At 60.5% G+C, this 23,988-nt stretch overlaps 3 protein-coding genes and 2 long non-coding RNA genes across 13 annotated transcripts; 2 read left to right on the top strand and 3 right to left on the bottom strand.

Moving 5' to 3' along the window:
• Positions 1–226: 226 nt before the first annotated feature.
• Positions 227–4,255, bottom strand: SIX5 (SIX homeobox 5). Its single transcript, XM_036885938.2, has 3 exons — positions 3,384–4,255; positions 1,677–2,479; positions 227–1,512 (listed from the first exon to the last, which is right to left on the bottom strand). Exons 1-3 carry the CDS (start codon positions 4,181–4,183, stop codon positions 896–898), a joined length of 2,220 nt encoding a protein of 739 aa, XP_036741833.2. The 5' UTR covers positions 4,184–4,255; the 3' UTR covers positions 227–895.
• LOC130681136 (uncharacterized) lies at positions 4,078–8,682 on the top strand. Its single transcript, XR_008994172.1, has 3 exons — positions 4,078–4,175; positions 4,452–7,065; positions 7,778–8,682. It is a non-coding gene; the product is annotated as an uncharacterized LOC130681136 (long non-coding RNA).
• Positions 5,074–14,740, bottom strand: DMPK (DM1 protein kinase). Of its 7 annotated transcripts, XM_036885951.2 has the most exons (16): positions 14,411–14,740; positions 12,591–12,646; positions 12,007–12,098; positions 11,643–11,726; positions 11,470–11,565; positions 10,749–10,897; positions 10,321–10,414; positions 9,898–10,104; positions 9,550–9,813; positions 8,946–9,031; positions 7,927–8,038; positions 7,006–7,166; positions 6,819–6,916; positions 6,606–6,652; positions 6,214–6,303; positions 5,074–5,912 (listed from the first exon to the last, which is right to left on the bottom strand). In XM_036885951.2, exons 1-16 carry the CDS (start codon positions 14,587–14,589, stop codon positions 5,760–5,762), a joined length of 1,968 nt encoding a protein of 655 aa, XP_036741846.2. In that variant the 5' UTR covers positions 14,590–14,740; the 3' UTR covers positions 5,074–5,759. The 7 variants fall into 7 exon arrangements, 6 of the variants coding, with proteins under 6 accessions (XP_036741846.2, XP_036741839.2, XP_036741837.2 ...); XM_036885944.2 differs by lacking the exon at positions 12,591–12,646 and having other exon boundaries at positions 14,411–14,739; XM_036885942.2 differs by lacking the exon at positions 12,591–12,646 and having other exon boundaries at positions 6,214–6,299; positions 14,411–14,739.
• Positions 11,995–17,692, top strand: LOC118912624 (uncharacterized). The gene is made up of 3 exons (XR_008994173.1): positions 11,995–12,118; positions 16,938–17,068; positions 17,569–17,692. It is a non-coding gene; the product is annotated as an uncharacterized LOC118912624 (long non-coding RNA).
• On the bottom strand, positions 15,800–22,884 carry DMWD (DM1 locus, WD repeat containing). Of its 3 annotated transcripts, XM_057493414.1 has the most exons (6): positions 22,362–22,483; positions 21,919–22,037; positions 20,963–21,145; positions 17,653–18,924; positions 16,708–16,782; positions 15,800–16,353 (listed from the first exon to the last, which is right to left on the bottom strand). In XM_057493414.1, exons 3-6 carry the CDS (start codon positions 21,056–21,058, stop codon positions 16,306–16,308), a joined length of 1,491 nt encoding a protein of 496 aa, XP_057349397.1. In that variant the 5' UTR covers positions 21,059–21,145; positions 21,919–22,037; positions 22,362–22,483; the 3' UTR covers positions 15,800–16,305. The 3 variants fall into 3 exon arrangements, with proteins under 3 accessions (XP_057349397.1, XP_036741834.2, XP_036741835.2); XM_036885939.2 differs by lacking the exon at positions 21,919–22,037 and having other exon boundaries at positions 22,362–22,884; XM_036885940.2 differs by lacking the exons at positions 16,708–16,782; positions 21,919–22,037 and having other exon boundaries at positions 22,362–22,882.
• Positions 22,885–23,988: the final 1,104 nt, after the last annotated feature.

Here is a 23,988-nt window from a genome sequence, read left to right as displayed (position 1 = left end):
TATTTCCTCTGCTCTGGGCGCTCCTCTGGCTGAGCTGGAGGACCCCTGGGCCGCAGGGCCTGTAGTTTGAGAGATCACGGCCCCCCCTTCCCAAAAAGCACCTTAGATCTGACCCTTGCCCACGGCACTATCAGGGAGCAGTGATCAAAGCGCCAGAATCTCAAATTGGGCTTTTTGTGGTTTTCTTTGGGCAAGTCATTTGGAAGGTAACCCACACCCTTGGAGGTTCTAGTTATCTGTTAACTTTATTTTAATTGAAATGGAGGCATAACATGTCCTAGAAAAATAAAGATTTAGGATATAAACTAGACACGGGTCAGGTTGCCCCAGGGTGAGGGGATCTTTGGTCTGGGGCTGGATGTGACAGGTGCTCTAGTCCAGGAGCTTGGGGAGGACACTCACCCAGGCCTCCACACCTGAGCTCTCTCCGCAGAAGGGCCCAGCTGGGAGGGTCTGCATCTCTGGGTGCAGCACTGCCTGTCCTCCGCCCTCAGATTCCAAGCCATTCTGAGAACACTGGATGTCAGCAGAGCTATTAATAGTGTTTCAGGGAGTGATAGGGTGAGGGCTCGAGGGGGCTGGGAGTCCGGCCACTTGGCAGAGCTTTCAGCTCACGGCTAGTACCAGGTGAGGGGGGCAGAGCTCGAGTCGGGACCCCAAATCTCTCCATATATAGGGAGTGGGCAGAGCAAGGAGAGGGCAGTGCCCCTGGACAGGAGTGGCCAGGGGTGAGTGCCCCCCAGCACCTCCAGGCCTAGGACAGGGTTGCCGCTCAGGCGGTGTAGTGTGAGGAATCTTCAGATTGCAGCAATCTTGTTTCTGAGAGGTGCCCTGTTCCTGGGCAGTCCTGGATCTTGAGCACCATTGTCAGGAGAGGTGATAGGGTCGAGCAGGGTCACAGTTCCAGGGGCTCTTCCACAGGCACGGACTGTAGCTGAGTCAGGACCTTGGTCTCAGCTTCCAGCCCCTCGTCAACCTCGCCCCCAGCTGTGGCCCCCAAGAGCAGTCCCTCAGAGTCAGGGTCCTGCAGCCTCAGCACAGTGTGAGGAGCCTGCGTCCCCAGCCCCTTCTCCACTTCTAGCAGCCCCTCTGTGCCTGTGCTCAGTTCCAGCCCTGCTGGCCAGATGGGCATGGCTGCAGGTGACAGCATAAGCCCCTCAGGTGGGGGCGCTGGGAAGCTGGGCAGGAAGCCTGAGGAGTCTGAGAAGGGCAGGCTGGCAGCAGCAGTGGTGGCAGGGACAGCTGGTGGCTGTGATGGCTGCTGCACAGAGAGTGTGCTGAGTGCATGGGCCTCCGGGAGGGCAGGGCTGGGGGCCACCGGCAGGGCTCCTTCAGGCACTGAGATGGCCGTGTCTGGCTTCAGGGGCAGGGCCAGGCTGGGGGCAGGAGGCAGGACCTGAGAGACCAGCATGCTAGTGGGGAAAGTGGCCGTGAGGATGATCTTGCCCTGCTGCACAGCCACTCCTGTCACGATGGGGCTGCCAGACACAGGGTTGGCCAGGAGGAAGTTTCCTGTGGGGAGAGGAGAAGGGCCAGGCCCGGAGGTGAATATTAAGCTGCTGGAGGGCAAGCAGGGCAGTCCGGGACAGGACTGGGATGAGCTGCCCCCACCCCCAAATCCCTTCCTCAGTTAACTGCAACCCCCACCCAGGCCAGAGGGAGGCAGAAGCCTGTACCTGGGGCAGTGGCTGAAGGCAGCTGCAGGGCAGTCACTCCCACCCCGGAGTTTATCAGGTGCACATTAGCAGGGCCTGCGGCAGCTGCCACTTTCACAGGGCTGCCTGGCCCAGCTGCCAACAGCTGCAGTGGCCCCACAGCCTGGGGCAGGGTCACCACCTGTGAGGTGGGTACCACCTGGGGCAGGTTCAACAGTGGGGAGGTAGGGCCCAGGCCTGCAGGGTACCCTGGGGGTGGGGAAAGTGGCACCACTTGTGGAGCAGCCACAGAGGGCACTGGTCCTGGGGGTACAGGAAAGGTGGCAGCAGGTGGATGGCCAGGTACCACTTGGGGCAGAGGCCCAGGGACCTCCTCTCCGCCTGGCCCTGAAGCAGCCAGCTGGGTACCTTTGGTCTCAGGGACCTCAGGCTGAGCCTCCTCCAGTCGAACCTCCCCAGTCTGAGGGTCCAGGACCAGGGAAGTCTTGCCCTCGCTGGCCCCCTGGGAACTGGGCTGTGGGGGAGGGGCACCCCCAGCCCCTGTGAGCAGCAGGGGGCCCAAGCTGGAGGCCTCGCCCAGGGCCAGGCTGTTGATGATGACAGGACTCCCATTGAGGAGCACTGCTGGAGAGCTGCCCGCGGCCAGGAAACTCCCATTCACCAGGATGGAGGAGGAGGCAGGCCGTGGTGCAGGAGGGGCAGACCCGGCCAGGAATATGGAGCCCTGGGCCGGGGTGTCAGCAGCCATAGGAGCCACGCCCCTCTCCAGGTCCTCCGGACTGGGGCTGGACTCGTCCTCTGTAGCGGGGTTCCCATCAGCCTCGCTGGCCGGAGAAAGGGTTGTGAGTTGTGGTCCCAAGCGCTGAGTTCCCCAGGTGGCCAGCTCGACTCCTGCGGAGCCAGCTACAAGCTGCTCAGCAGGAGCACAGGCTGACGTTGCCACCCCTCCTTTTCCACACCCAAGCTTCTGTGGAAAATTCCAGGGGGTTATGATGGACCCAAGAAACAGAGCCTCTGCAAACCCTGATTGATACCTCCACCTAAAAGCTAGAGCTGGCCACATCTGGAGGGAGGAGGCCCTCCCTCCCAGCCACTTGGCCTTCCGGGCTTCAGAGGCTGAGCGCCCAGGCTGCCCGTCTGTCGGGTCGGGCTGAGAGCTGCCTAGTGGCTTTGGAGAGAGTGAGGAGGCAGGCACCCGCTGAGTCCCCTGTGCCCTCCCCCGGGCGGGAGTGAGAGGCCGGCGAGCAGGGTGGGAGGAGAAGGGCTTGGGTTACAGGGAAACCGGAGCTGGGGAAGGTTCACGTTTCACAACAAAGACAGACGACAGACCATGCTGTTTGGGCCCTGGGGGGGTAGGGGGGAACGAAGAGCCACGGTCAGGGAAGGGCCAGGCGGCGAAGGGGCCTGAAAAAAGCCCCCACGAGGGATGGAGTGGACAAAGACCCCTCGCCCCTCCCCTCGTTTTCACACCGCCTCCCCCAAGTCCAGCCACGAACACGGATGGGACTTGGGATGGAGCTCTGAGTGGGGCAGTGATGTGGCGGAGGGCCCAGGGCGCGTGCCTGCTTGGTCTACACGCACTCCCGGCGCTGGACTGGCGCCTGAGGGTGCGGGCGCGGTGTATCGGAGGAACTCGGCACGCTTGACTTCAGCCATGGGCAGGGGGGAGGGGGCGGTGGACATCAGGTCCCTGGGAAAGGGAGACTTGTGCCGCCCCGATCCCCTCACCTCTTGCAGGGCATGCTGCAGCCGCCCCCAGTCCGATCGCGCTGTCGTCGGTTCTTGAACCAGTTGCTGACCTGCGTGAGCGAGAGGCCGGTGAGCGTGGCCAGCCGGCGCTTCTCGTCCGGGGTGGGGTAGCGGTTGCCCCGATAGCAGGCCTTGAGCGCGGCGCGGGAGCGCTCCTTGAAGCAGTAGACTGTCTCCTCGCCGTCCCATATGGTCTTGGGCAGCGGGAACTTCTTGCGCAGACGGTACTTGTCCACTGCGCCCAGCGCGCGGCCGCGGGCTCGCTCGGCCTCGTGGTAGCGCGCGCGCAGGTAGAGGTCCTGCAGGAAGGCGTGGTGGGCGGCAGGGAAGGGGCGGCTCTCGAGCAGCCGGTAGAGCTCGGCGTACTCGCCCCTCTGGAAGGCCACCAGGGCCCGAGCGCGCAGCACCGGATCGCTGCCACGTAGGCGCTCGGCCGGGGGCAGTGCGCCCAGGAAGCGGCTCAAGCGGCCGGCGTGGCCCGCCTGTAGCAACGCCTCGCATACGCACGCCACCTGCTCGGGCGAGAAGCGGAGGCCCGTGGGCGGCTCGGCAGCGGCCTCGGGGGGCGACCCGGGGACGTCTGGGGACCCCGGGCCCTCCGCTCCCGCCGCCGCTTCGCCCGCCCCGGCCCCGGCCGCCGCCGCCGCCTCACCCTCGGCCGCCTGCAAAGTCTGCAGGAGCTGACGCGCTTCCTCCTCCTCCTCTTCGGTCGCGGCCGCCGCCACCGCCTCCCCCCCAGCCGCCGGCCCCGCGCTCGGCTCCGCAGGCAAGGTAGCCATGTTTTGCAACTTTGGGAAGTTCCTCCCTCCTTCTCCTCCTCCCTCGGGCTTTCCCCGGCCCACTCCCCCGCCCGTCTCCCCTCTCCGCCCGCCCCACACCCCCCTCTCCCCCACAGCCCGCTTCGCGCTCTCCCTTTGCCAACCCCGCGCCTCTCCCCCCAGTGCCAGGCCCAGCTCTCCACTAGGGTCTCAGTCCCAGTGTCTGTGTGTGTGCCCGTCCTCCTCCCCGTCTGTCCGTGATTCTCCCTTTGTTTTCCCTCCGCCTCAGGCCGCGTCTTTTGCCCCCCCTCCCCCCGCGTGTGCCTCTGGCTCAGGGCCTCAGTTTCCACATCGGGACAACGGAGAAGATAACGGGCCGTCCGGGAGAGATAAAGGCGCGAAGCCACCTCCACCCCGAGACTGAGCTTCTGCACGCCTCCGTCTCCAGGGTCCTCTGAAGGCGCCCCGACTCCCCATCTCGGCAGGCGCTCCGCCCCTCGGAATTCCCGGCTCCGCAAGGGGCGGGTCTGGAAGGGAGAAGGGGCGGGGGAAACGGGCTAGAAAGTTTGCAGCAACTTTTCTTGAGAGTAAGTCCCTGGAACGGATGCGCGTGGCCTGCGCAGGCGCAGTGGTAGAAGGATGGCGGCTCGCGCTGCAGGCCCAGCCCCCTTCTTCCCTGGGATCTGGTGGCACAGCTGGGTCACAGCTGGAGAAGAGGCGGTGCCTCCGGGTGGTCCGCTTGCCCTCTCCCATTGGCAGGCCTCTAAGCCACGCCCCCGGCCGCCCCGGCCGTTCGCTGGTCCCGCTAGCTCCCCCTCAAAGCTATTGACCGCCTCCGCTCGCCTTCTGATTGGCCCACTGAGCAGCCTCCTTCCTTCCACGCGAACAGCGGACACCACGGAATTCAGAGCTTTGGGAAGACGAGAGGGCCTTTTATTTCGCGGGGATTGGGGGTGGGGTCCCAGGTGGGGAGAGGCAATAAATACCGAGGAATGTTGGGGTCTCAGTGCATCCAAAACGTGGATTAGGGTGCTGGGGTCCTGGAGCCTGTCAGCGGGTCGGAGGACAGGTCAATAAATACCCAAATCGCCGAGGCGGGAGAAGCCGGCTGTGGCTCCGAGAGCAGAGCACGAGAGCCCCCGAGAAAATGGGGCTGCCAAAAGCAAAAGTTTCCGGAGAGAACAGGGTCTCATGCACAGAGGATTTGTGGTTTGCAGACCGACGGGCGTGCGGGTGCGTGGAGGGTGAAAAACGGATGTCCGAGCCCTAGGCCCTGCTGCCTTCTCTAGATCGTGGTTTGCCCATCCATGTCGGGGCCTCAGCAAGGTCGGAAAAAGGAAGTGGCCCACGATTCCCCACCAGCAGCAGCAGCATTCCCGGCTACAGGCCTCCCGAGAGCCCGGTGCTCCGGCCGCGGCCCGGCTCCTCCCTCCCCGGCCGCCAGGGAGCGGGCCCGGATCACAGGGCTGAAGCTGGGACGGAGACGGTAGCTAGAAGTGATGAGAACCGGAGGGCGGTGGGAGTGGCCTCTGGGCCAAGCCAGGTCACTCAACCGTCCAGCGCAGCCCGAGTGGAGGACAGGCTGGGGTTCTAGGGTTCAGGGGGCGAAGGCGGCTCCCGGGAGGCGCCAGAGTTGGGTGAGGTGGCCGGCGTAGGCCACCAACCCAGAGCAGCCCAAGGCGGCGGCACGAGCCAGAGCAACGGCGAACAAGAGCAGGGAACGTGCCTCCGATACGCCAAGCCTAGGGTCCTGCGAGAGAGAGGGCGGGATCAGAACCAGCGATACGGGTTCCAGATTGGCTCCCAGGACTCGCCCTGCCTACGCCCACCCTCTACGCCAGCGCGGGCATCTGGTTGGCCGGCTCTCAAGCCTCCAGTCTTGTCCGAACTCGTCATTGGCCACTTCCTAGATGTCTGTATTGATTGGCTGCCCGAGCATCCTCCCTCCCCTCGACAGGCCCAGCCCCTCACAGGCGCAGCTAAGCAGGGGTGGCTTGGGGTAGGTGCAGCGCGGCGGGGAGGCGGCGGCGGGCGTGAACAGCCGGACGTACCCTGGCAGGGAGCAGCAGGTGGCGGCGGTGCATGGGGCCTGGCCCCACCAGCGGGCACTGGCCCAGAGCCACGGCCGGGGGGCCATCTAGCTGGAGAAAGAAGGGACAGGTGACCCGATCGGAGCCCACCTGGCCCGGCCGCTGTAGGCAAGGGACTAGAGACAACGAGGGGAATTGAGATATAGGAGAAATCTAGGGAGATCCCAGGCGGGATTGGGATTTCGTAAGAGGCCTGAACCAAGGGAGACCTTGTAGATGTGGGGCTCAATGGAGGGTATCTGCCGCCTGGAACCCCAAAGAGGTAGGTGAGACCTATATCTGGACGGGGAGACAAGGACCGGGTCTGCAGAGGGGGCACAAGTCTTGACGCAGAGGAAAAAGAGGGCTCTTACATGGGAAGGTGGATCCGTAGCCCGGGGACTGGGGACCCCCGTGACAGCTGGAAGGAGAAGAGAGAGGCGTAGGGTGCGTGGAGGGACGGAGGAGGGTGGTGGCGCGGCGTGCCCCAGCCTGGGCCCCTCGCCCTCCCCACCACACACGCCGCGGCCCACCTCCCCACCCACCACCTTCGGCGCCCTCGGGGTAAGGGCGGACGAGGGACTTGCCTGCGGCCTCTTCGGCCTGCAGCAACTGCATCCGCTCCTGCAGCTGTCGGACGTGCGCCTCCAGGTCTCGGTTCCGGGCCTCGGCCTCGCGGAGTTGACTGCGGGGAGGTAAGGACTGTGAGCCCTTCGAATGCCGGCGGGAGGGGCTGCCCAAGGTAGCGACTTGCACCTGAACCCCAACTCCGACCTGGCGAAGTTCTGGTTGGCCGTACGGATGGTCTGCAGCTCCCGGCTCAGGCTCTGCCGGGTAAGCACCTCCTCCTCCAGGGCCTCCTCAAGCTCTCGCAGGGTCACCTCGGCCTCGGTTTCTGCTGCCTCAGGCAATGCCTCCGGAACTGCTGCTTCGGCCTGCGTATAGGGACTGCGTTTAGGGGTGCCTGTGGCTCCTGGAGCACTGGAGACTTGAACATAGGTTGCAAGCCTGGGGTCCTCCCTTGTCCTCTCTTCCCCCATCCCCTAGATCTTCCTGGAATCCCCAAGCTCCCTCAGTGATCCAACCCCTTCCTTCCCTAACCAGCCCTCCCCCACCCACCTCCCCTCCAGCCATTCATTTGGTCCCCTCCCATCCACCTTTCACACAGGAACTGAAGAGCTGTTCCTAAAACACTAACTCAACTTGATCTTGTCCCTGCCCTGCTCAAAATTTCTCCAGCCCCAACGTACCCTCAGGAGGAGACATGCACACCTGAAGGCCTGTTCGGTTTGTGTTCCGCTGGCCTCTCCTGCCTCCCCACCCCTCACTCCCCACCCCCCTCTGAACAGTCCTGCTTTACTACCCTCCTTGCACGTTCGCGGACAGCCAGCTGGCCCCAACCGCAGAGCCTCTGAAGGGTCTCTCTGCTGACCAATGAGCACCTTTCCTGCCCAGGGGGCGGGGTGCTCCTCCTCCTCCTCTTCCAGGGCTTCCCCTTCCCAGAAAGCCTCCATACCCTCAATGGCCTGTTCTCATTTCTTCCTAGGGATCATTTGTGACTGTAGTAACCCCTACTCTTTTCCATCTCCTGTCGAGCAAGCTCCCAGAGGGCTCAGCACTCCATGGCACCCGCCACCCCAGAAGCCCTCGACTCTTCTCTCCGGTCCCCCCCACTGACCCTCTCCAGTGACTCACGGTCTCCTCTGGTGGGGGCACGGGGAGCTCTGGCCTGGGTGCTTGCTCAGGTGGCTCAGGCAATTGCTCGGCCTCCAGTTCCATGGGCCTGGGGCCTGGGACCTCATCATCCCTGGGGAAAGGAAGAGGGGGAGAAGCGGAGCCAGTCACCCCAGAGAGGCTGCTGATGCCCTGGGTTTAGAGCCAGGACTCCTTGCTGGCAAGGAGACACACCCTTCCTAGGAAAACGAAACTGCAGTAGAAGTGGATGTCTTCTCCAACCTGGCAATACCACTCGTGGAAATATGTCTCAAGGACTTAGTGATATTAGACATGCACGGACACCAGCCTGTGGTTGTTCATCCAGCCTGGGTTATAATAAAGAGGACAGGTTAACCAAGTCCTGACTTACCCAAAAGGCAGAATACTACACAGTGTAGGGATCGTGTGTAGTAGTTTCTTCATGATCAGAAATGGGGTTTGCAATACATTGGCCAGTAAGAAAACAGACTAGAATACAGCATGTTCTATGTTCTCAGTTGTCCAGTACATGTGCACTTGTGTGAGCCAGGGACCATCACTGATGGTGGGATTCTTTTTCCTTATCCCTGTTTTTTAATTTACTTCTGACAAGCCAAGCATTATTTGTATAATTAATGATTTAGTGAGCTTGTGCTTTGAAGATTGATTTTAAAATTTAAATTTAAAATAATTCAAATTATTTTCTAAGATCCTGAGTCCCACGGCTCTGTGTACCAGAAATCTCAAAATAGAAGGCTGTAAGTTTCTAGAAGGCCCAGTCTCTGGCTCTGACGTTTAAGAACTAAATCTAAAATTCAAAGTACTTATGCTCTAATATTTTAAGGTCTTACAGCTCCAGGCACTAGAGTCCTGGGTCCCAAGACAAGGTTCTAAAACTGATCCTGCAACACTGCAGGGTGCTGATGGGCCAGGATACAGTAACCCCAGGCAGTCCCGGGGCTTCGGGAGGCTGGGCCCCCCAACCCACAACTTGAAGGCTTCACAGAGCCAGTGCTTACCTGAGGGCCGTGCAGGAGTAGGAGTAGCCCACGAATGGCAGATGGACTCCCAGTGGCATGCCTTCCTGCATGTCTGACAGTGTCTCCTATCCAAGAGAGGCACAGACCTGAGGTGACTGGTGGGTGTCAGGGCCCCTTCACTTCTTCCCAATATTGGCTCAGTGTCTCCTCCCACCCAAGCCCACCCACCCCAGCTTGGGGCCTATCTAAAGTGGTTCCTCCCTCCTTTTATTGTATCCTGCGGTTTCCCTCAGGGCACTCACCATAGTATGAGTATAGACTTCTCCAGACTACAAATGAATGGGGGGCTGACTTAGTTCACATGTCCCCAGCAGTGCCCAGCACAAGAGCCCCCAGGGAGAGAGACAGAGAGAGAGAGAGAGAGAGAGACAGGAGCCCCGCTCCCTGTACTCCCCCATCTTAGCCCTGATTTCTCTGAAGCATCATTGTCTGGGGACCAGTCTGTGCCCCCACAGACTATGAGCCTAGGGCCCTGGGCAGGAATGATTTCAGGACCCCAGGAGATAGATACCATCCTAACCCTGATTTTACAGATGAAGGATGGGGAGGCAAGGTCAGCCAAGCAGTGGTCGCAGGTACCTACCCCGCCCCCGCTCACCATGGCAGTGAGCCCGTCCTCCACCACATCGAAGTTGCACGTGTCAGTGGCACCCTCAAAATCTGGCGTAAAGGGGGGCACGCTGTCACGGACACCCTCCCAGTCGAGGCCAAAGAAGAAAGGATGCTTCTGGAAATCGCCTGCTCCACCCTGGCCCAGCCGCATCTCCGGGGGACAGAGTAGCCTCTGGATGAGGTCGCGAGCCTCCTCTGGGACCCCTGCATCCACCACTGGTAGAGACAGATGTTCCTGCTCAGAGGGAGAGGGAAAGTGGGGAATGTTACTTGGCAGCAGGTGCAGAGGAAGATTGTGGGCTCCTCAGGCTATGCTCACCTTGTAGTGCACTATCTTCCCATAAGTCTCGGCAGTGGAGTCCGCGTAGAAGGGCGTCTGGCCGTAGAACATTTCATAGGCAAACACGCCCAGCGCCCACCAGTCACACTCAGGCCCGTAGCTGCCCGTCCCGGGTCCGCCGCCCACGGCCTGCAGAATCTCAGGGGACAAGTAGTCCGGGGTGCCCACTGCCACTAGCGACCGCACCTGAGACGAAAGGCACTGGGCTGAGTTCGGGCTCCGCCCCCTCCTGACCACGCCCCGAGTGCTTAGTCCCTCCCTGAACCTGAGTCACACAATAAGTCTGAGTCGCCTCCTCCCTCCAAGCCTAGTCCTCCCGCACCCTGGATCTGCCCACGCCTCCACCGGCTCCCTGACCCCACTCGTAGTGGCCTAAATTGCCCGTGGCGGCGCACCGCTCACCGTTCCATCTGCCCTCAACTTGAGGCAGGAACCAAAGTCGGCCAAGCGGATGTGGCCACAGCGGTCCAGCAGGATATTGTCCGGTTTGATGTCCCTGGGCAAAGACAAGAAGGGGAGTGGGGGAAAGGTGAGACTCCCTCCCTCCCACCAGCCCCCCAGGCTCCAACCCTCTAGGCAGCACCGCTTCAGGACCCACCCTCTTAGGGCTCTCCAATTCCTATCCCTCGAGGCCCAGCCCTTAGGCCTCACATCCTCGACTTCTGCCCTTTGGGGATTTTACAATTCTGGACCCGACACTCTGGCCCTATCCCCAGTGGGCCCCAATCAACTAGTCCGTCTCTGCGCCCCACCCACTCTGGGCTCCAAACTTCCAGATACAACCTTTGTTATCCCTCTGGGGCCTGCCCCTCAACCCCTGCAATGCCCACCTGTGCACATAGCCCAACTGGTGCACCGAGTCTATGGCCATGACAATCTCGGCCAGGTAGAAACGCGCCATCTCGGCCGGGATCCGCTCCTCAAACTTGCTCAGCAGCGTTAGCAGGTCCCCGCCCACGTAGTACTCCATGACCAGATACTGAGAGAAGGGGATGTCATGGGGGGTCGGCAGCCCCCCCAGGTTCGGATCGCTGATAGGCCAGGAGAAAGACTCCCAGAGACACCCTATACCTCCACAGCCCCAGCCCCAAGAGATCTCCCAGATCAGACACCACCACCACCCCCGGCAAAAAAAAAAAACAACAAAACCTCCCATTCCGCCAGGATATCTCTGAACAGATTCACTCCCCCGGTGAAAATCTGGGAAAAAGAGAACCCAGAGGCCTCCCAATGCCCAGGGTATACGGCCCAGACACTCCCTACCCAGGTGGTTCCCACACAGACTTCTAGAGAGCTACCCCATTCCAGATAAGGGATCCCCCCACGGCAGCATCTTAACTGAGTCCCCCAGAATCAGCCCGGCAAAAAGAACGCTAAGGAACATCTCCCATTCTGAAAAGGAAGGCCCATTCCTACCACACACAGCGACTCCCACAAGCATTTCCAGGCCGCTCGGCAATCCCAGCACCTCCTCTCCCTGCCTCCCGCCTTGTTAACTGACAGCCTCGGGGGTGGAAGTCCATGCCTCTAGTCGCCCAGCTTGGGTCTCACCAGGTAGTTCTCGTCCTGGAAGGCGAAGTGAAGCTGCGTGATCCAGCGCCGGTCCCCGTTCACCAACACATCCCTTTCTTCGCGGAAGCACGACACCTGCGGGGCACCGGAGCTGAAGCGGGTGGGGGCAGGGGGATCCTCAGCGCCCTGCACTTCCAGCCCCCGCCCCTCACCTCGCCTCTCTTCAGCATGTCCCACTTATTCATGATCTTCATGGCGTACACTTGGCCTGTCTGCTTCATCTTCACCACCGCTACCTGTAGGCCAAAACAGGGTGACTGGGGCAGAGCTGGCGGGTAAAACACCAGGGCTGGACCAGATTGGACTCCACCCCTAACCCCTCCCCAGCTGTGCCGGGTCCCCACTCGCCACGCCCATCGCCCTCAAGCTCCGCCCACCCCGCAGCCTCTCTCTTATATTCTAAACTCAGTCATTCATCAATTTCAAAGGCCCCGCCCCTAACTCCTATGCCCCGCCCATTGCACGAATAGTCGCGTCTCCAGCCCTGCGGAGCTGCCGCCGCTGCTCAAAGCTCACCTCGCTGAACGCTCCGCGCCCGATCACCTTTAGAATCTCGAAGTCATCCCTCTGTAGTCTGGCCTCCTTAAGCCTCGCCGCGATGGGCTCCACTGTGGGGAGGCAGGAAGAGGTGAGAACAGCAGGTCACTGGGACTAACACCCGAGACGAGGAGGAAGTTCCACCCTTACGCCTTGGTCTCCCCCTGTCCCAGCCCCTTGGTTTCAGACTCCCCTTCTCTCTGCCCCTCCCTTTAGGCCTGTCGCCTCCTAAAGGCTTCCCCACATTGCCCCTGTGTAGCCTGGGTACCCAAAACTGCCCTCCTACAGAGAGATGAGATGCTGGGAAACCCTCTTTGAGTGAGGGCACTGGGCCAGTGCTCTGGTGGTGCGATGAGTAGGGTGAAAAGCCTGCAGAAGGGTGGCCCTAAAGGACAGAGGGCAAAGATCTAAGACCCAGTCCCTGGAGCTCCAGGCTCCACTCCCACGGTGGGGGGAGCCCTCTGGTGAAGGTGCCCGCACCCCCCTTTCTCCTTCTACCCTCCCCGCCCACCCGCCCCACGGTCGGTCTTGGGTTATAGCCCAGAACAAGTTTAAGCCTGTGCCTCCAGGTTTAGATGCAAGTGGCTCTTGGACCACACTTTGGGAAAATGTATTGGGGCTGCGAGAAGGAAGGCCAAGGAGACAAAGCTAGCCCGACCAAATCCGGGGCCCAGGCCTGCCTGCAGGCAAGCTTCAAGCGCCTTATCACTTTCCTGTCTGCTCCAAGAGAGGGCTTGATTATCATTACCCTGAAGGCTCAGGGTGGTGAAGTCATTTGCCTAAGGTCCAACACCGGCTAGAAGGTTAAAGAAGGCAGTTTGGGAGGGGTAAGGTGTGTGCGTGTGTATAAGGGAGATTCAAGGGCCTGGGGGAGGGGGAGGCCAGGACTCCAGCGCGTGGAAGCTGGGGACTTGGGACACAGGATGGAGTGGGACGGGTGAGGGCAGGGATGAGTTGATTCAGTGAGTTATGGAGGGGAGAAAGGGGCTCCCCCACGGGGTTTGGGGAGAGTGGGCCGGCAGGGAAGAACTAGCCAGGGCCCAGGATGGGGAGGGAGGAGAGAGCCAAGACATTGAGCCCTTTTAAGGCAGCGGGAACCCAGGCCCCCTCCCCCGCCCAGCAGCCAGGCCGGGGAGGGACGGCGGGATGCTGCTCCAGCCACAAAAGGAGTGATCCTAACGAGAGAGCCAGACCCCTGCCCCCACCTAGGGTCTCAGTTTACCCTGCCAGCCACCTTCACCTTCTGCCAAAGCAGGGCTGAGAGAGTTACTCAGAGCTGTGGGAAGGTGGGGAGAAGGTTCTTCCAGGGGCTGAGTGGTCTGGCCTTTGGCCTCCACCATCTCATCTGTGAATGGGAGGAGGGAGAAGAGCAGGGCCTGGGGTAGAAAGAGATGGACACAAGGGGGAGCAGGAGAAGGCAAAGAGACCGGAAATAGGGCCAGGGACACGCAGCTCCCAAGGCCCAAGAACCAGCCACCGAGGGGCAGACCAGAGGACGAACAGAGTGGCAGAATGTCAGAGACGGAGACCTGTGAGCCGGAGTCCTGGGCCAGCGGCGGGTAGGGGCAGACAAGGACGCTGGGGTTGAGGCAGCTTCCTCTGCCCTGTCTCCAGGGGAAGACCAGACAAGAAGGGGCATCGCGGGAGAGCTGCAAGGTTGGAGGTCAAGAACTAGCCAAATGAAGGGACCCGGGAACTGGAAGGGACTCAAGGCTGACCCATGAAGACTAGGAGGGAGCAAGATGGGGGGACAGGCAGAGAACCTACAGGGAAAGGGGGCATACCCAGAAGAACCCTAAATTGTTCCTCCTCCAACCAGGGGGTGCTGGGTGGCACCTGTCTGCAGAGCTGTTTTCCTCCAGGGCCTGCCTGAGTCACTGCGCCTCCCAGGGCCTGGGCACCTGTTGGGGCAGCTGGAGAGGCTGGCGCCGAACACCTGCCCATCAGCCGCGCCCCTGGCAGCTGCCCCGTGCTGTCCCTTCCGCCTGCCCCTGTGCTCTGGGAAGCCAGAGTGGAGGATCACAGGTCCCATTTTGGTGGGGGCAGTCCCAGGAGACGGGGCTTCCAGCAGGCCCTTGGGCCTAGTCTCCGGAGGGGTTTCAGGCGGACTATGGGAGGCTGGGCACAGCCTCCCATGACTCCCAAGTCATGATTCTGAGTCATGGTTGCCTTGGCCTTTGCTGACCCACTCTGGCTGCCAGGGTGGCACAGGGGCAGGGGCCTGGTGCCCCACGACCCAGGCCTAAGCCCTAGACCTCTGAATGGGAAGCTCTCCTCATGTGTCCTACCCCCACAACCAGTCCCTGCACCCAGACCCGTCTCCTGCCTCTGCCCTGCCCTACCCCTGCCAAATCTGGGGGAGCCCATGCAGGCAGGTACTCACCCCACTGCAAGAAGTCGGCCACGTACTTGTCCTGGGCCAGGTCGGAGGCGCCCAGCTCCTGGTGGACGCCCAGGAGAAGGTCGAGCAGGGGCTCCAGCCCCAGGAAGCCAGGGTCCAGTACCAGCTGCTGGAGTCGCTTCAGCCGTACCTCGGCTGACATGTCGGGCAGGCAGCACCATGGCCCTCTCCCCGGGCCTGGGGCTCGGGGTCCTCCTGTCACGGGGCCCTGGGGCCCCTATCCAGGCCCTGGGGCTCTGGCTGCATGTCTGCCTGTCCCTGGCTGTCCCCTGGGCCTCTCTGGCCACTTCTCTCTGCTGCTGAGGCCTCCTCCCCTTCTCCCCACCCCTTGGTCCAGCCCCCTCCCGCCTCCCAGCCTTAACCCCTCACAAGCCAGGCCCCCAACTCTGTCCTTCCAGGGCCCCTCTGAATGTTTCAGCGTGGGATGAGGGGTATAGGATTTCAAATCTTGCACTCCCCCTACCCAGAAAAAAGCGGAGCAAAGAGAAGCTACAGGTGTGACAGATGTCAAAGCTGAGCCCTCCCATTCCCCAGAGGGGGCCAATTGAGGTTCAGAGCAATCCGGGTAACACCCTCCCAAGCCCTGGAGTTGGGGAGGGGAGGGGAGGAGAAAGGGGTGAGGTCTGGGAAGGGGGCAGCGAGAGGCCAGGGCAGCTTTGTGGGTGACTCAGCCACAGATTCAGACTTTGGGACAGTTTAAATTTAGCCCTCAGGCCTGGTGCCTTACACTGACTTTTTTTGGCAGGAGGTGGGGAAGGGGTGGCGAGAGAGACTTGGGAAGGGAGGCCCTCAGGAGCCAGGACCGGGGGTGACCCACTGGTCAAAGCCTGGGGGAGGCAAAGGAGCCCCCAAAATAGCTCCTTGGACCCTGGCCGCGTAGCCACATTCCTGCCCAGGCTAGGATTAGAAACAGAAACATTTCGGGGGGTGGCGGGCAGAGCGGGGAGACACCGCTCCCTGCAGCTCCAGAAGGCTGGCCAGGAGGGATCCGTGTTGTTCTCCGCCGGGGTGGGCAGCTCTCTTGAGGAAGCCATGGTCTCTAGCTGACTCTGGACCCCTGCGCCTGAGCCTGGCCTGGGGCACAGGAGGCCATGCTCTGTATGGAACAAAGCTCACTCCAGGCCCCTGTAATGTCTGGTTTGGACAGTTTGGGCCCTTCCGAGGGACTCAGGGGTGGAAGAGCAGGCTCTGGCGGTTCACTTCCTAGAGAGTTGGGGCAGGGGAATGCTCACAGCCCGCGGCAGGGACGCACCAGGGACGCACCGCGCTGAGCTGGGCGGGGCCGAAGGGCCTGGCTAGGTGGACGGAGCCTAGCACCACAGTGATGGCACACACACGCTTCCCCCACACCTCAGCGGAAGGGAACAAAGACACTGTGAAAACGGGGAACTTTAGTATAAATAAGAGGTCCTGGGGGACACGGAGGTCCCCCAGGGGCTTCCATAATTTAACACTTCAAAAGCACAAACAATGGCAAGGGTGGGTTGGGGCCAGGGGAGGGGCGGGCCAGCCCCCGCCCTGTCCAGAGGAACGAGGGGCACACCGGCGAGCAGTGGCTTTTGTGGGTGGGGACTTCTCCCCAGGAGTGACCAGTCACGTGCTGGGGACAGGGATGAGGCAAACACTGATGTTTCAGAGGAAGGAGTCATTGTACTTGGCAGTGGGTGGGGACAAGGCTGAGGCCACAAGGGCCACTACATCCCCCCAGTGTCTAGGTCAGTTTGGGGGACCCTCTACCCCTCAGATTTGTGCAGGGTGGAGGACTGGAGCAGTCCCTCCATCGTAGTCTTGTTAATACGTTGATCCATGAGGTCAGCAGGGAGGGCTATGGCTAGGAGGCAGGGGACATGGGGTGGGGGACCCCGACATCCATGGCTTCACACCACTGTGCCACTTGGGGAGTTGCCTGGTTGGGAGGAGATGCCCTAGGGAAGATGAGAGGGGAGAGGATGGTTAGAGACTGCCTGGGGCCCCCACCAGTCCCATAGGGAGACAGCTCGGGGTCCCCAGGGCTGCTGCCAACCTGGCCTTGCCCTTCAGTCCGCCCCAGTCCCCCAGAGACCGCTGCTCCCAGCTCTGTAACTTAAATCTTGGCTAGCTTCCCTGTCCCAGCAGGCCACACATTTATACAATAATTAAAGTCCTCAGGTAAATAATCCTGGGCAGACAAGATGGGGTAGGGGTGAGGTGGGAGGACAGGGAGAAACTGGGGTCCCCTTCTGACTGGGGCGGTCCTGAGATTCTGGAGTCAAGGGGTAAGAACTCAGGGACAATCCTACCTCTACCACTGACTTGCTGGGTGACCTGGGCCAACCTCCTTCCCCTGTCTGGGCCTCGGTCTCCTCATCTGTGAACTAAGGAGACAGAGGGGTCTCTTTCAGGACTTGTCAGACCCCAAATCCCAGAGGCCCCTGCCTCTGAGGCTCTGAGACTGTGCTCTAAGTTCTAAGGATTCAGGACCCTATGATTTCAAAACTGATTTTCTGAGGAACCACATCTCGGCCCTCAGATCTGACTTCCTGGGCACTGGAGTCCAAACACAGGTGAGCCAAGCCATCTGCGAACACAGCTCCAAAGTGCCAAGCCAGGCCTGTGTTTCATCCACTGGGACCTTCCTGAACCTCACGGCCACTCCAGGAGGTATGCATATCCACGCACTGACCATCTTCAACCTGCCCTGTCCTAAGAGGTGACAGAGGCCAGTGATGGACAGTGATTTGCCCAAGGTCACACGGGGAGCAGAATGCAGGGCTGGAACCCCACCTTGGGATTCCTCCAGCCGTGCTATCAGCTGTGGGCTCAGATCTGGAGTCTGAGACCCACATTGGAAGCTGAGCCCACAGGCTCGATCCTGTCTATTGAGCTTGACTGGCAATATTCAAGAGGTAACCATGCAAAAATCATTTTCTGCAGAACATGGATTCAGCTTTGAGTGACAGACGTTAAAAGCTGGCCGTGCTGGGCCCACTGGCTGCCCCTCAGATAGTGGGCCATGATCCTCACCACCCCCAGCTGTCCCTAACCCGGCCCACTCTGCTGACTGTGACCAGGAGTTTTAGAAGCCCATTAACTCTTTTAAGATCTGAGAAGTCTTAGTGTTCTGGGGCACTAAAATTTCCCTGCTTGCCCTCATCCCACAGGGCTAGGGGATGTGACAGTACAAACCCCTCTGCCAATGCCTGCCTCTTCCTGGGTCCCAGGCTGGCAGGTGTGGAGTGACTCACCGCCTTGCCGGGCCGGGCCCAGGTGCAGATGAGGCCCTCCTGGCAGGCGGTGATGATGCAGTCCTCCAGGAAGAGGAGGACCGTGAGCCGCTCCTGGGCGATCTTCTTGCACACCAGGGGTTCCAGCAGTGGCACCTCATGGATGCGCGGGCACAGCGCCGTGCCCAGCACCTTGGCTGGGTCCAGCCGGCTGCGGGGGGCAGGGCCACTGGGCTTGTCCCCCCCGCCCGTGCCCCCACCACCGCCCCGGCTGATGTTGCCCAGGCTGTGGTAGCGCTTGTGCTCTTTCTCGGCTCCCCGGTCCCGCCGCTCCTGCAGCGTGAGTGTGGCAAAGCGGCCAATGCTGAACGGCGTGCCCGGCTCAGTCGCTGTGCCGGCGCTGCCCGCCTTGCCGCTGCCCGCCGGGTGTGGGAGGCTGTTGGAGCGGGACAGCGAGCGGGGCAGCGGGCCAGAGCCTGGCTCACCAGGCCGCGAGCTGCCGGTGGCAGGCGGTGTGGTGCCAGGCGTGCCAGGAAGGGTTCGGGTGCGGGCCAGGGGTGGGTGGGGATACAGCACATCCTCAGTGAGGTCCCACAGGCAGAACTGTGTGTCCTGGCCGGCCGAGCCGAAGCGGTAGGTGATGGGGCTGGCTTTGGGCAGAGGGGAGAGGGGAGCTCCCCCGCCTGAGCTTGTGCCCACAGCCTCAGGCTCCTCCTCCTCCTCGCAGCTCCGCTCCACGTCACCGCTGGCTGCCGCTGCCGCCTCCTCAGCCCTCGTGGTGTAGGGGTCGAAGGCCACAGCGTTGACCCAGGACTTGTGGCCATGGCCACGGGCCACCACACGGCCTTCAGTGAAGGACCACACAGTGACCAGGTCATCTTCGCCCCCTGTGACGACATAGCGCCCGTCTGGGCTCCAGCACACACAGAGCAGGCCCCCAAAGTAGCTCTTCATGAGCCCCCGCAGGAGCATGGAGTCGAAGTGGAAGATGCGCAGGCAGCCATCCTGGCTAACGCAGGCCAGGTGCCGGCCGTCAGGCGAGAAGGCAAACTCGTTGAGGGGCCCCTCGCCCACCGCCCACTTGGCCAGCGGGTTGCGCGGGGCCTTGCTCTTGGCGGCATAGACGGCGAAGCCCTCCCCCTGCTTCAGCAAGCTGTACTGCGGTGGGGCCGAGGCGCACGGGTGGCTGACGTTGTACAGGTACAGGTGGCCACTGGCATGTGAGGCCAGGAACAGGCTCTCCGACTCAGGCAGCCACTTCAGATACGTCACCTTGGTCTTGTCAATCAGCCGCTGCCAGGGGAGACAGTGGGCGTTGCATGGAGGCAGTCCGCCTCTGAAGACCTCCCTGGCCTGCTTCCCCAGAGAAGGCCTCAGGCCTGGCCGGGCCTCCTTGGATAGGGCCCCCCCATACTGTGGGAGTCAGCTGGACACAGGGGATGGGAATGCAGGGGAAGAAGGGCAGCCTGGAGCAGCCACAGGCTACTCAGTGGAGCTCTGCTGTCCCATCATCAGCAAGGAGGCAGTTCTGTCTTCCAGAGAACTGCCCTCTACCTGTCTCACCCTCTCCACTGTCTTCACCACATCAGGCTTAAGGCAAGAGACAGAGTCACAGAATACCAACCTCCACCCCACCCCCACCCCTGCACCCACAAGGAAAGGGTCTATTTGCCCTACGGTTCCTGCCCAGAACACAGAGCTGTGCACACAGGAGGTTCCTAGAAAGGCTTCCCTGGACACATGAATGACAACCCCATCCTGCCAGCCAAGCATCTCTGCTCCTGTTTTCCTCAGGACTCACATCCAATCCTTCAACTGAATCCAATCTCTTCTCATCCCTGCCACCCTGGTCCAAGCCACCATCTACCTTGCAAGTGGCCCAACCAGCCTCCAGGCCACCACACGGTGACTAGAGATGCTGTTAAAATGGAAGTCAGTACCTGGCCCTCTCCTTTTCTGACCACCACCACAGCCTTTCTGGACCAAGGTTACCTGGAAAGAACTAAGCCCAAAAGCCCTTAGGCACCTGCTGCACATGAGTTAAATTAACATTTTTCCAGGCATTTAAGTTGCTTCTTTCTTGGGACAATTTAGAAAATAATCATTTTTGTGTTCTCTTGCTCAGATGCACCCCAGCTGATAAGGCTCTAAAAGCCAAAGTCTTCCCCATGGCCTTCCAGACCCTATACGGTGGCCCCCGGGTGTTTCTCAGAACTTATCTACCACCATCACGGCAGTGGCTGCTCTGGCCCGTGACCTTTCTGTTGTCCTGCTTTTGTCCTCGGGGCTTTTGTCCTCACTGTTCTGTCTACTCACAGTGTCCTCTCCACCTGCAACTCTCCTGCCTCGTCTTGTCTTTACTTCAATGTCCCCTCCCAGTAAGGCCTCACCAGACCACCCTACTTAAACCTCACCAGGCGTTCCCCATCCCCCTTCCCTGCTGGATTTTCCTCCAGGGCACTCACTCCCCTTCTGAGCCTCAGCATACTTCTTATTCGGTAACTTGCCTCCCCAGCTAGATGAAGGTCCACACAGGCAGGGCCCTCTGTTTTGCTCACTGAGATGTGGTACCCGCAGTGCTTAGAACACTGCCTGGCACAGAACAAATGCTCAATAAATATTTTGTGAATGGATGAACTAGTGCTTTTTAATCTTTTCACTGTTCCACTCACTTCTGCCTGCCATTCACATGTTCTGTGTATTTGGGACACCTCCCCTGAACAGAGAGAAAGAAATATGGGACAAGAGTAATCCCTGACCACTGGTAACGTCTCTCATTGACATTTCCTTTTGTGCCAAGTCTATTCAGGACTGAGCAACCTCCACATATGATTTTACAAGTCCTGTGAGGTAGGGATGAGAATCCCATTATGCGGAGAGGAAAACTGAGGCTCAGGGACGAACAGTCACCTTCCCAAAGCCATATGGTAAATAAACGGGGCAGCAGGGATTTGAATCCAATGCCCACAGGGCCTGGAATTTGAAGAGCAAGGGCTCTGGCTTCAAACACGTCCTGACTGGTGACTAGCCTCAGTTTTCTAATCTGCAAAATGGGCATCGCAGCCCCCAACCCACTGGGAGTCACGTGTTCAGCACACGGCTAACACAGCACAGGGCCTGGGCACAGTAGGTGCAGCTGTCATTATTCACTGTGAGCAACTCACTGCTGTCACCCCATCCCACACACCTGCCAGTCCATCCCCCATCTCCCCCACCCCCTGCCCCCTTCAGGCCTTCACTGCTCCCCAGGCAGCTGCAGTCTCATGGCAAGCAGTATGTGGGTGGGCGGGTGGGAGGAGCAGCAGTTCTGGGCCCTGGGGCCCACCATCACCTCTTCATTGAATAGCTTGCTGGTGTCCTTCTTGATGAGATCCAGGTACTGCACCTGGCCGGCTGAGAAGCCCACCAGCAGGGAGATGGTCTCCATGGCAGCAGTGAACTGGTTGAAGTCGTGGCAGGTGGGCTGGGTGCCCTTATAGATCCGCTTGTCAATTGGCTTGTTGAGGTCAATGGACTTTGAGCAGTGGGAGAAAAGGAGTTAATGGCTTCTGCTACTGAGAGGAAGGAAGAAGGTGCTGGGGTTGGGGTAAACCACTAAGAGGAAGCTGGGTCACATCCCTGAGGGAAGTGGGTAGGTGGATGGGTGGGTGGGGAGGCAGGGGGCAACCACATACAGGAAGGGGGACTCAAATCACAGGCTAGAGGAAAAACAGACAGGAAGGTTCCCCAAACCCTGCATGAAAGCACATTCTTCTCCCCCAAAGCTGGGCCCCCAAATTCAGCGACATCCTTGCCCACAGTATCAGGGTCCAGGGTCCCCATAGTTACAATTCCTTTCCAGTCCGGGCCCATAACCTCAGCAATTCCCTTGGGTCTTAGTGCCACAATATTCCAAGCCCATCAAAACTCAGGGTCACCCAGATCCCCAGTGCCAGGATTCTCTTCACTTTGGAAATCCTAAATCTCAGTTCCCCCATCACAGTTTAGAGACCCATTAGACATCACGATCCCCCACATTTTACGTACTTTCACCACCTCTGGGCTCTCAGGAGCACCATCATTTCCCGGGACCACCATAAACTCCAGGGGTCTTGTTCCTTCAGGACCACACTCTTTAGAGACACCCATCACACCAAGGGATGTCCCCTCCAGACTCTCATCACCTCCACATCTCCCATCAGCTCAGAAATGTTCACTTCCTCTAGGACCCATTTTCTCTAGGATTCCATTAACATTCAGGATCCCTATTACCTCTAAGTCCCCCATCACTTCCAGAATCCTCCTTACCTCTGGGCCCCCCAAGTCTCAAGACCCCTCCAAACACCTCTGGACCGCAATACCCCTGGGTTCTCCATCACTTCTGGGCCTGCATCACAACTCAGGATTCCCCATCAATGGCAGGGTGCCTGCCACCCAGAACCCTGGTCAGACGCTCCATTATCTCCAAAATACCCACCATCCCAGAACTCCTACGCATGATCTGGGGATCCCACAAGCCCTTAAGGCTTCCCATCACCTCTAGGGTGGCCAGCTCCCTGGGGGCCTCCTCTCCCCTTCTAAAGTCCTGCGTTAACCCCCGAGAACCTTCACCCCCTGGGATGTCCATCACGTTCAGGATGCCTATCTCAGGGCCCATATCAATTCGGAGGCCCTCCTATCACTTCGGCATCACCTCAGGGACCCCCATCCTCTCAGCCAGTTCCCAGGATCTCACGATGCAGGCCGCTCACCCGTTGGCTCCCGCGGCGGCAGCAGCCCGGGTAGAAATAGAGCTCGCGGCCCAAGTTGAAGCAGACGCGGTCTCCTCCAGCACCCAGACCGGCGGGAGTGGCGGGCGGCTCCCCGGTCCCGGCGCAGTCGGGCTCCCCGAGGCGCACGAGGCTGAGGCGCACGGCGGGCAGCGCCGGCCCGGGTCCGGGCCCTGCGGGCGGCGGGGACTGAGCGGGGCCCGCGGCGCCGGGGCCGGAGGCAGAGGCAGGGCCCGGCGGGGGCTGCGGCGGCTGGGGCGGCGCCGGGGGCTGCGCGGAAGCCGGACCCGACCTGCGAGCGGCGCCGTCGCCGGGGAGCAGCTTGTAGAAGCCCTCGCGGGTGCGGAACTGCGACTTGATCTCCGCGCAGTCCCCCATGGCGGCGCCGGGGCCCGAGCCGCCCTCCGCGCCGCCCGCCGCCATCTTGGGCGCCCCCCGGGCCCCGCCGCTGCCGGACCGCCGCCCGCCGCCGGGCCCCTGCCGGAAGCCGCGGGCCGGCGCCGGAAGAGGTGGGGTCGTCGCCTGGACGACGCCTCTTCGGTTGGCAGCAGAGCCGGGAGGCGGGAGGAGCTCCAGCCGTCGCTCGGGTAACGGTTCTGGGGTTGTGGGCGGGGAGAAAAGGTGGGTGCAGCCTTCGTGCCTGCTACCGCCGTTTGATTGGCTGTGGGGCGGAGCCGAAGGAAAAAAAACCCCACAAGTCCCTAGCAACGGCGCCATGGGAACCGCTTGCTTAGCAACGGAATAGAGGCCCTTGTACACATCCTGGCCTTCCCTTCACATCCCAGACGACCCTAGGTGACCCTCGTGTCTCCTTAGACTCTCAACATGCACCCACCCTCCTGACCACCAATGTTTCCCAGTGACATCTTAAGGCCCCACACTGGCCACCACATCTCCAACCATTCTTCCCCACTCTTGATCCTCCAAATCTTGCTGATCTCTGGTGTTGCCATAAAATTCCAAGGACTTCCTGTGGCCCACTACCTGTACTGATGAATGCTAACCCTAAACATCTTCACATTTCCCACCAACCTCTAATACATATTTCCATGACTTCACTGTCTTCAACGATCTCACACGGTCCTCCAACACTCACCTCAGATTCCACAAGTTGTCTCACTAGTAACCCCAAAGCTTATCCTGATCCCAACAGACCCCACTGTTAGCCAGCACCCTTCACTTCTGCTGAAGCCACCCTGCCCCAATCACAGACCTTCTTAGACCCACTTATTCAGTGGCCTCCCAGATTTCTCACCAGAATATTCCAGAGGCATCTCATAGTCAACAAGGGCTACAGTGAAATTGACATCTTATTCCAAATCCTGCTTCTCTCCCGTGTCCCCATCTTAGGGCCAGCACTGCCATCTCCCCCGGTCATCCAGGCACAGACCTCAGCATCTCCCTAGATTTGTACCATTTCCCTTTAGCCCCTGCTTCCAGTCCCCAAGTCTTTTGCTTTCTGTCACCTGAATTCCTCTTTTCCAGTCCTTTCCTCTGCATAGCCCTGGCCCAAACTCCTCTCCTACTCAGGACCTCCCTGTATCATCCTTGTCTCTGCTCTCCCAGACTCCTTCCTGTCTCACCGCTCTATGTCTAGAGAGGTTTGTTC

Source organism: Manis pentadactyla, chromosome 15 (genome assembly GCF_030020395.1).
Source record: "Manis pentadactyla isolate mManPen7 chromosome 15, mManPen7.hap1, whole genome shotgun sequence".
NCBI lineage: Eukaryota > Metazoa > Chordata > Mammalia > Pholidota > Manidae > Manis > Manis pentadactyla.
Note: the sequence above shows the minus strand (reverse complement) of the source record. Positions and strands in the feature narration are given on the sequence as shown.

What these genes read in the sequence shown, in the direction of transcription:
- DMWD (XM_036885939.2), bottom strand. Translation starts at nt 22,802, where the DNA reads ATGGCGGCGGGCGGCGCGGAGGGCGGCTCGGGCCCCGGCGCCGCCATG. An exon ending in GCCGCCGCGGGAGCCAACGG is followed by an intron (nt 21,146 to 22,361) that starts GTGAGCGGCCTG and finishes CACTGCTCAAAG; the next exon opens with TCCATTGACCTCAACAAGCC. An exon ending in GGGCCCGGCCCGGCAAGGCG is followed by an intron (nt 16,783 to 17,652) that starts GTGAGTCACTCC and finishes CTGTCTCCTTAG; the next exon opens with TTCACAGATGAGGAGACCGA.
- SIX5 (XM_036885938.2), bottom strand. Translation starts at nt 4,183, where the DNA reads ATGGCTACCTTGCCTGCGGAGCCGAGCGCGGGGCCGGCGGCTGGGGGG. An exon ending in TGCAGCATGCCCTGCAAGAG is followed by an intron (nt 2,480 to 3,383) that starts GTGAGGGGATCG and finishes TTCTCCGGCCAG; the next exon opens with CGAGGCTGATGGGAACCCCG. An exon ending in GCCTTCAGCCACTGCCCCAG is followed by an intron (nt 1,513 to 1,676) that starts GTACAGGCTTCT and finishes CTCTCCCCACAG; the next exon opens with GAAACTTCCTCCTGGCCAAC.
- DMPK (XM_036885951.2), bottom strand. Translation starts at nt 14,589, where the DNA reads ATGGTGCTGCCTGCCCGACATGTCAGCCGAGGTACGGCTGAAGCGACT. An exon ending in GGCGCGGAGCGTTCAGCGAG is followed by an intron (nt 11,727 to 12,006) that starts GTGAGCTTTGAG and finishes TTTGGCCTACAG; the next exon opens with GTAGCGGTGGTGAAGATGAA. An exon ending in TGCCCCCACCAGAGGAGACC is followed by an intron (nt 7,167 to 7,926) that starts GTGAGTCACTGG and finishes CCCTATACGCAG; the next exon opens with GCCGAAGCAGCAGTTCCGGA.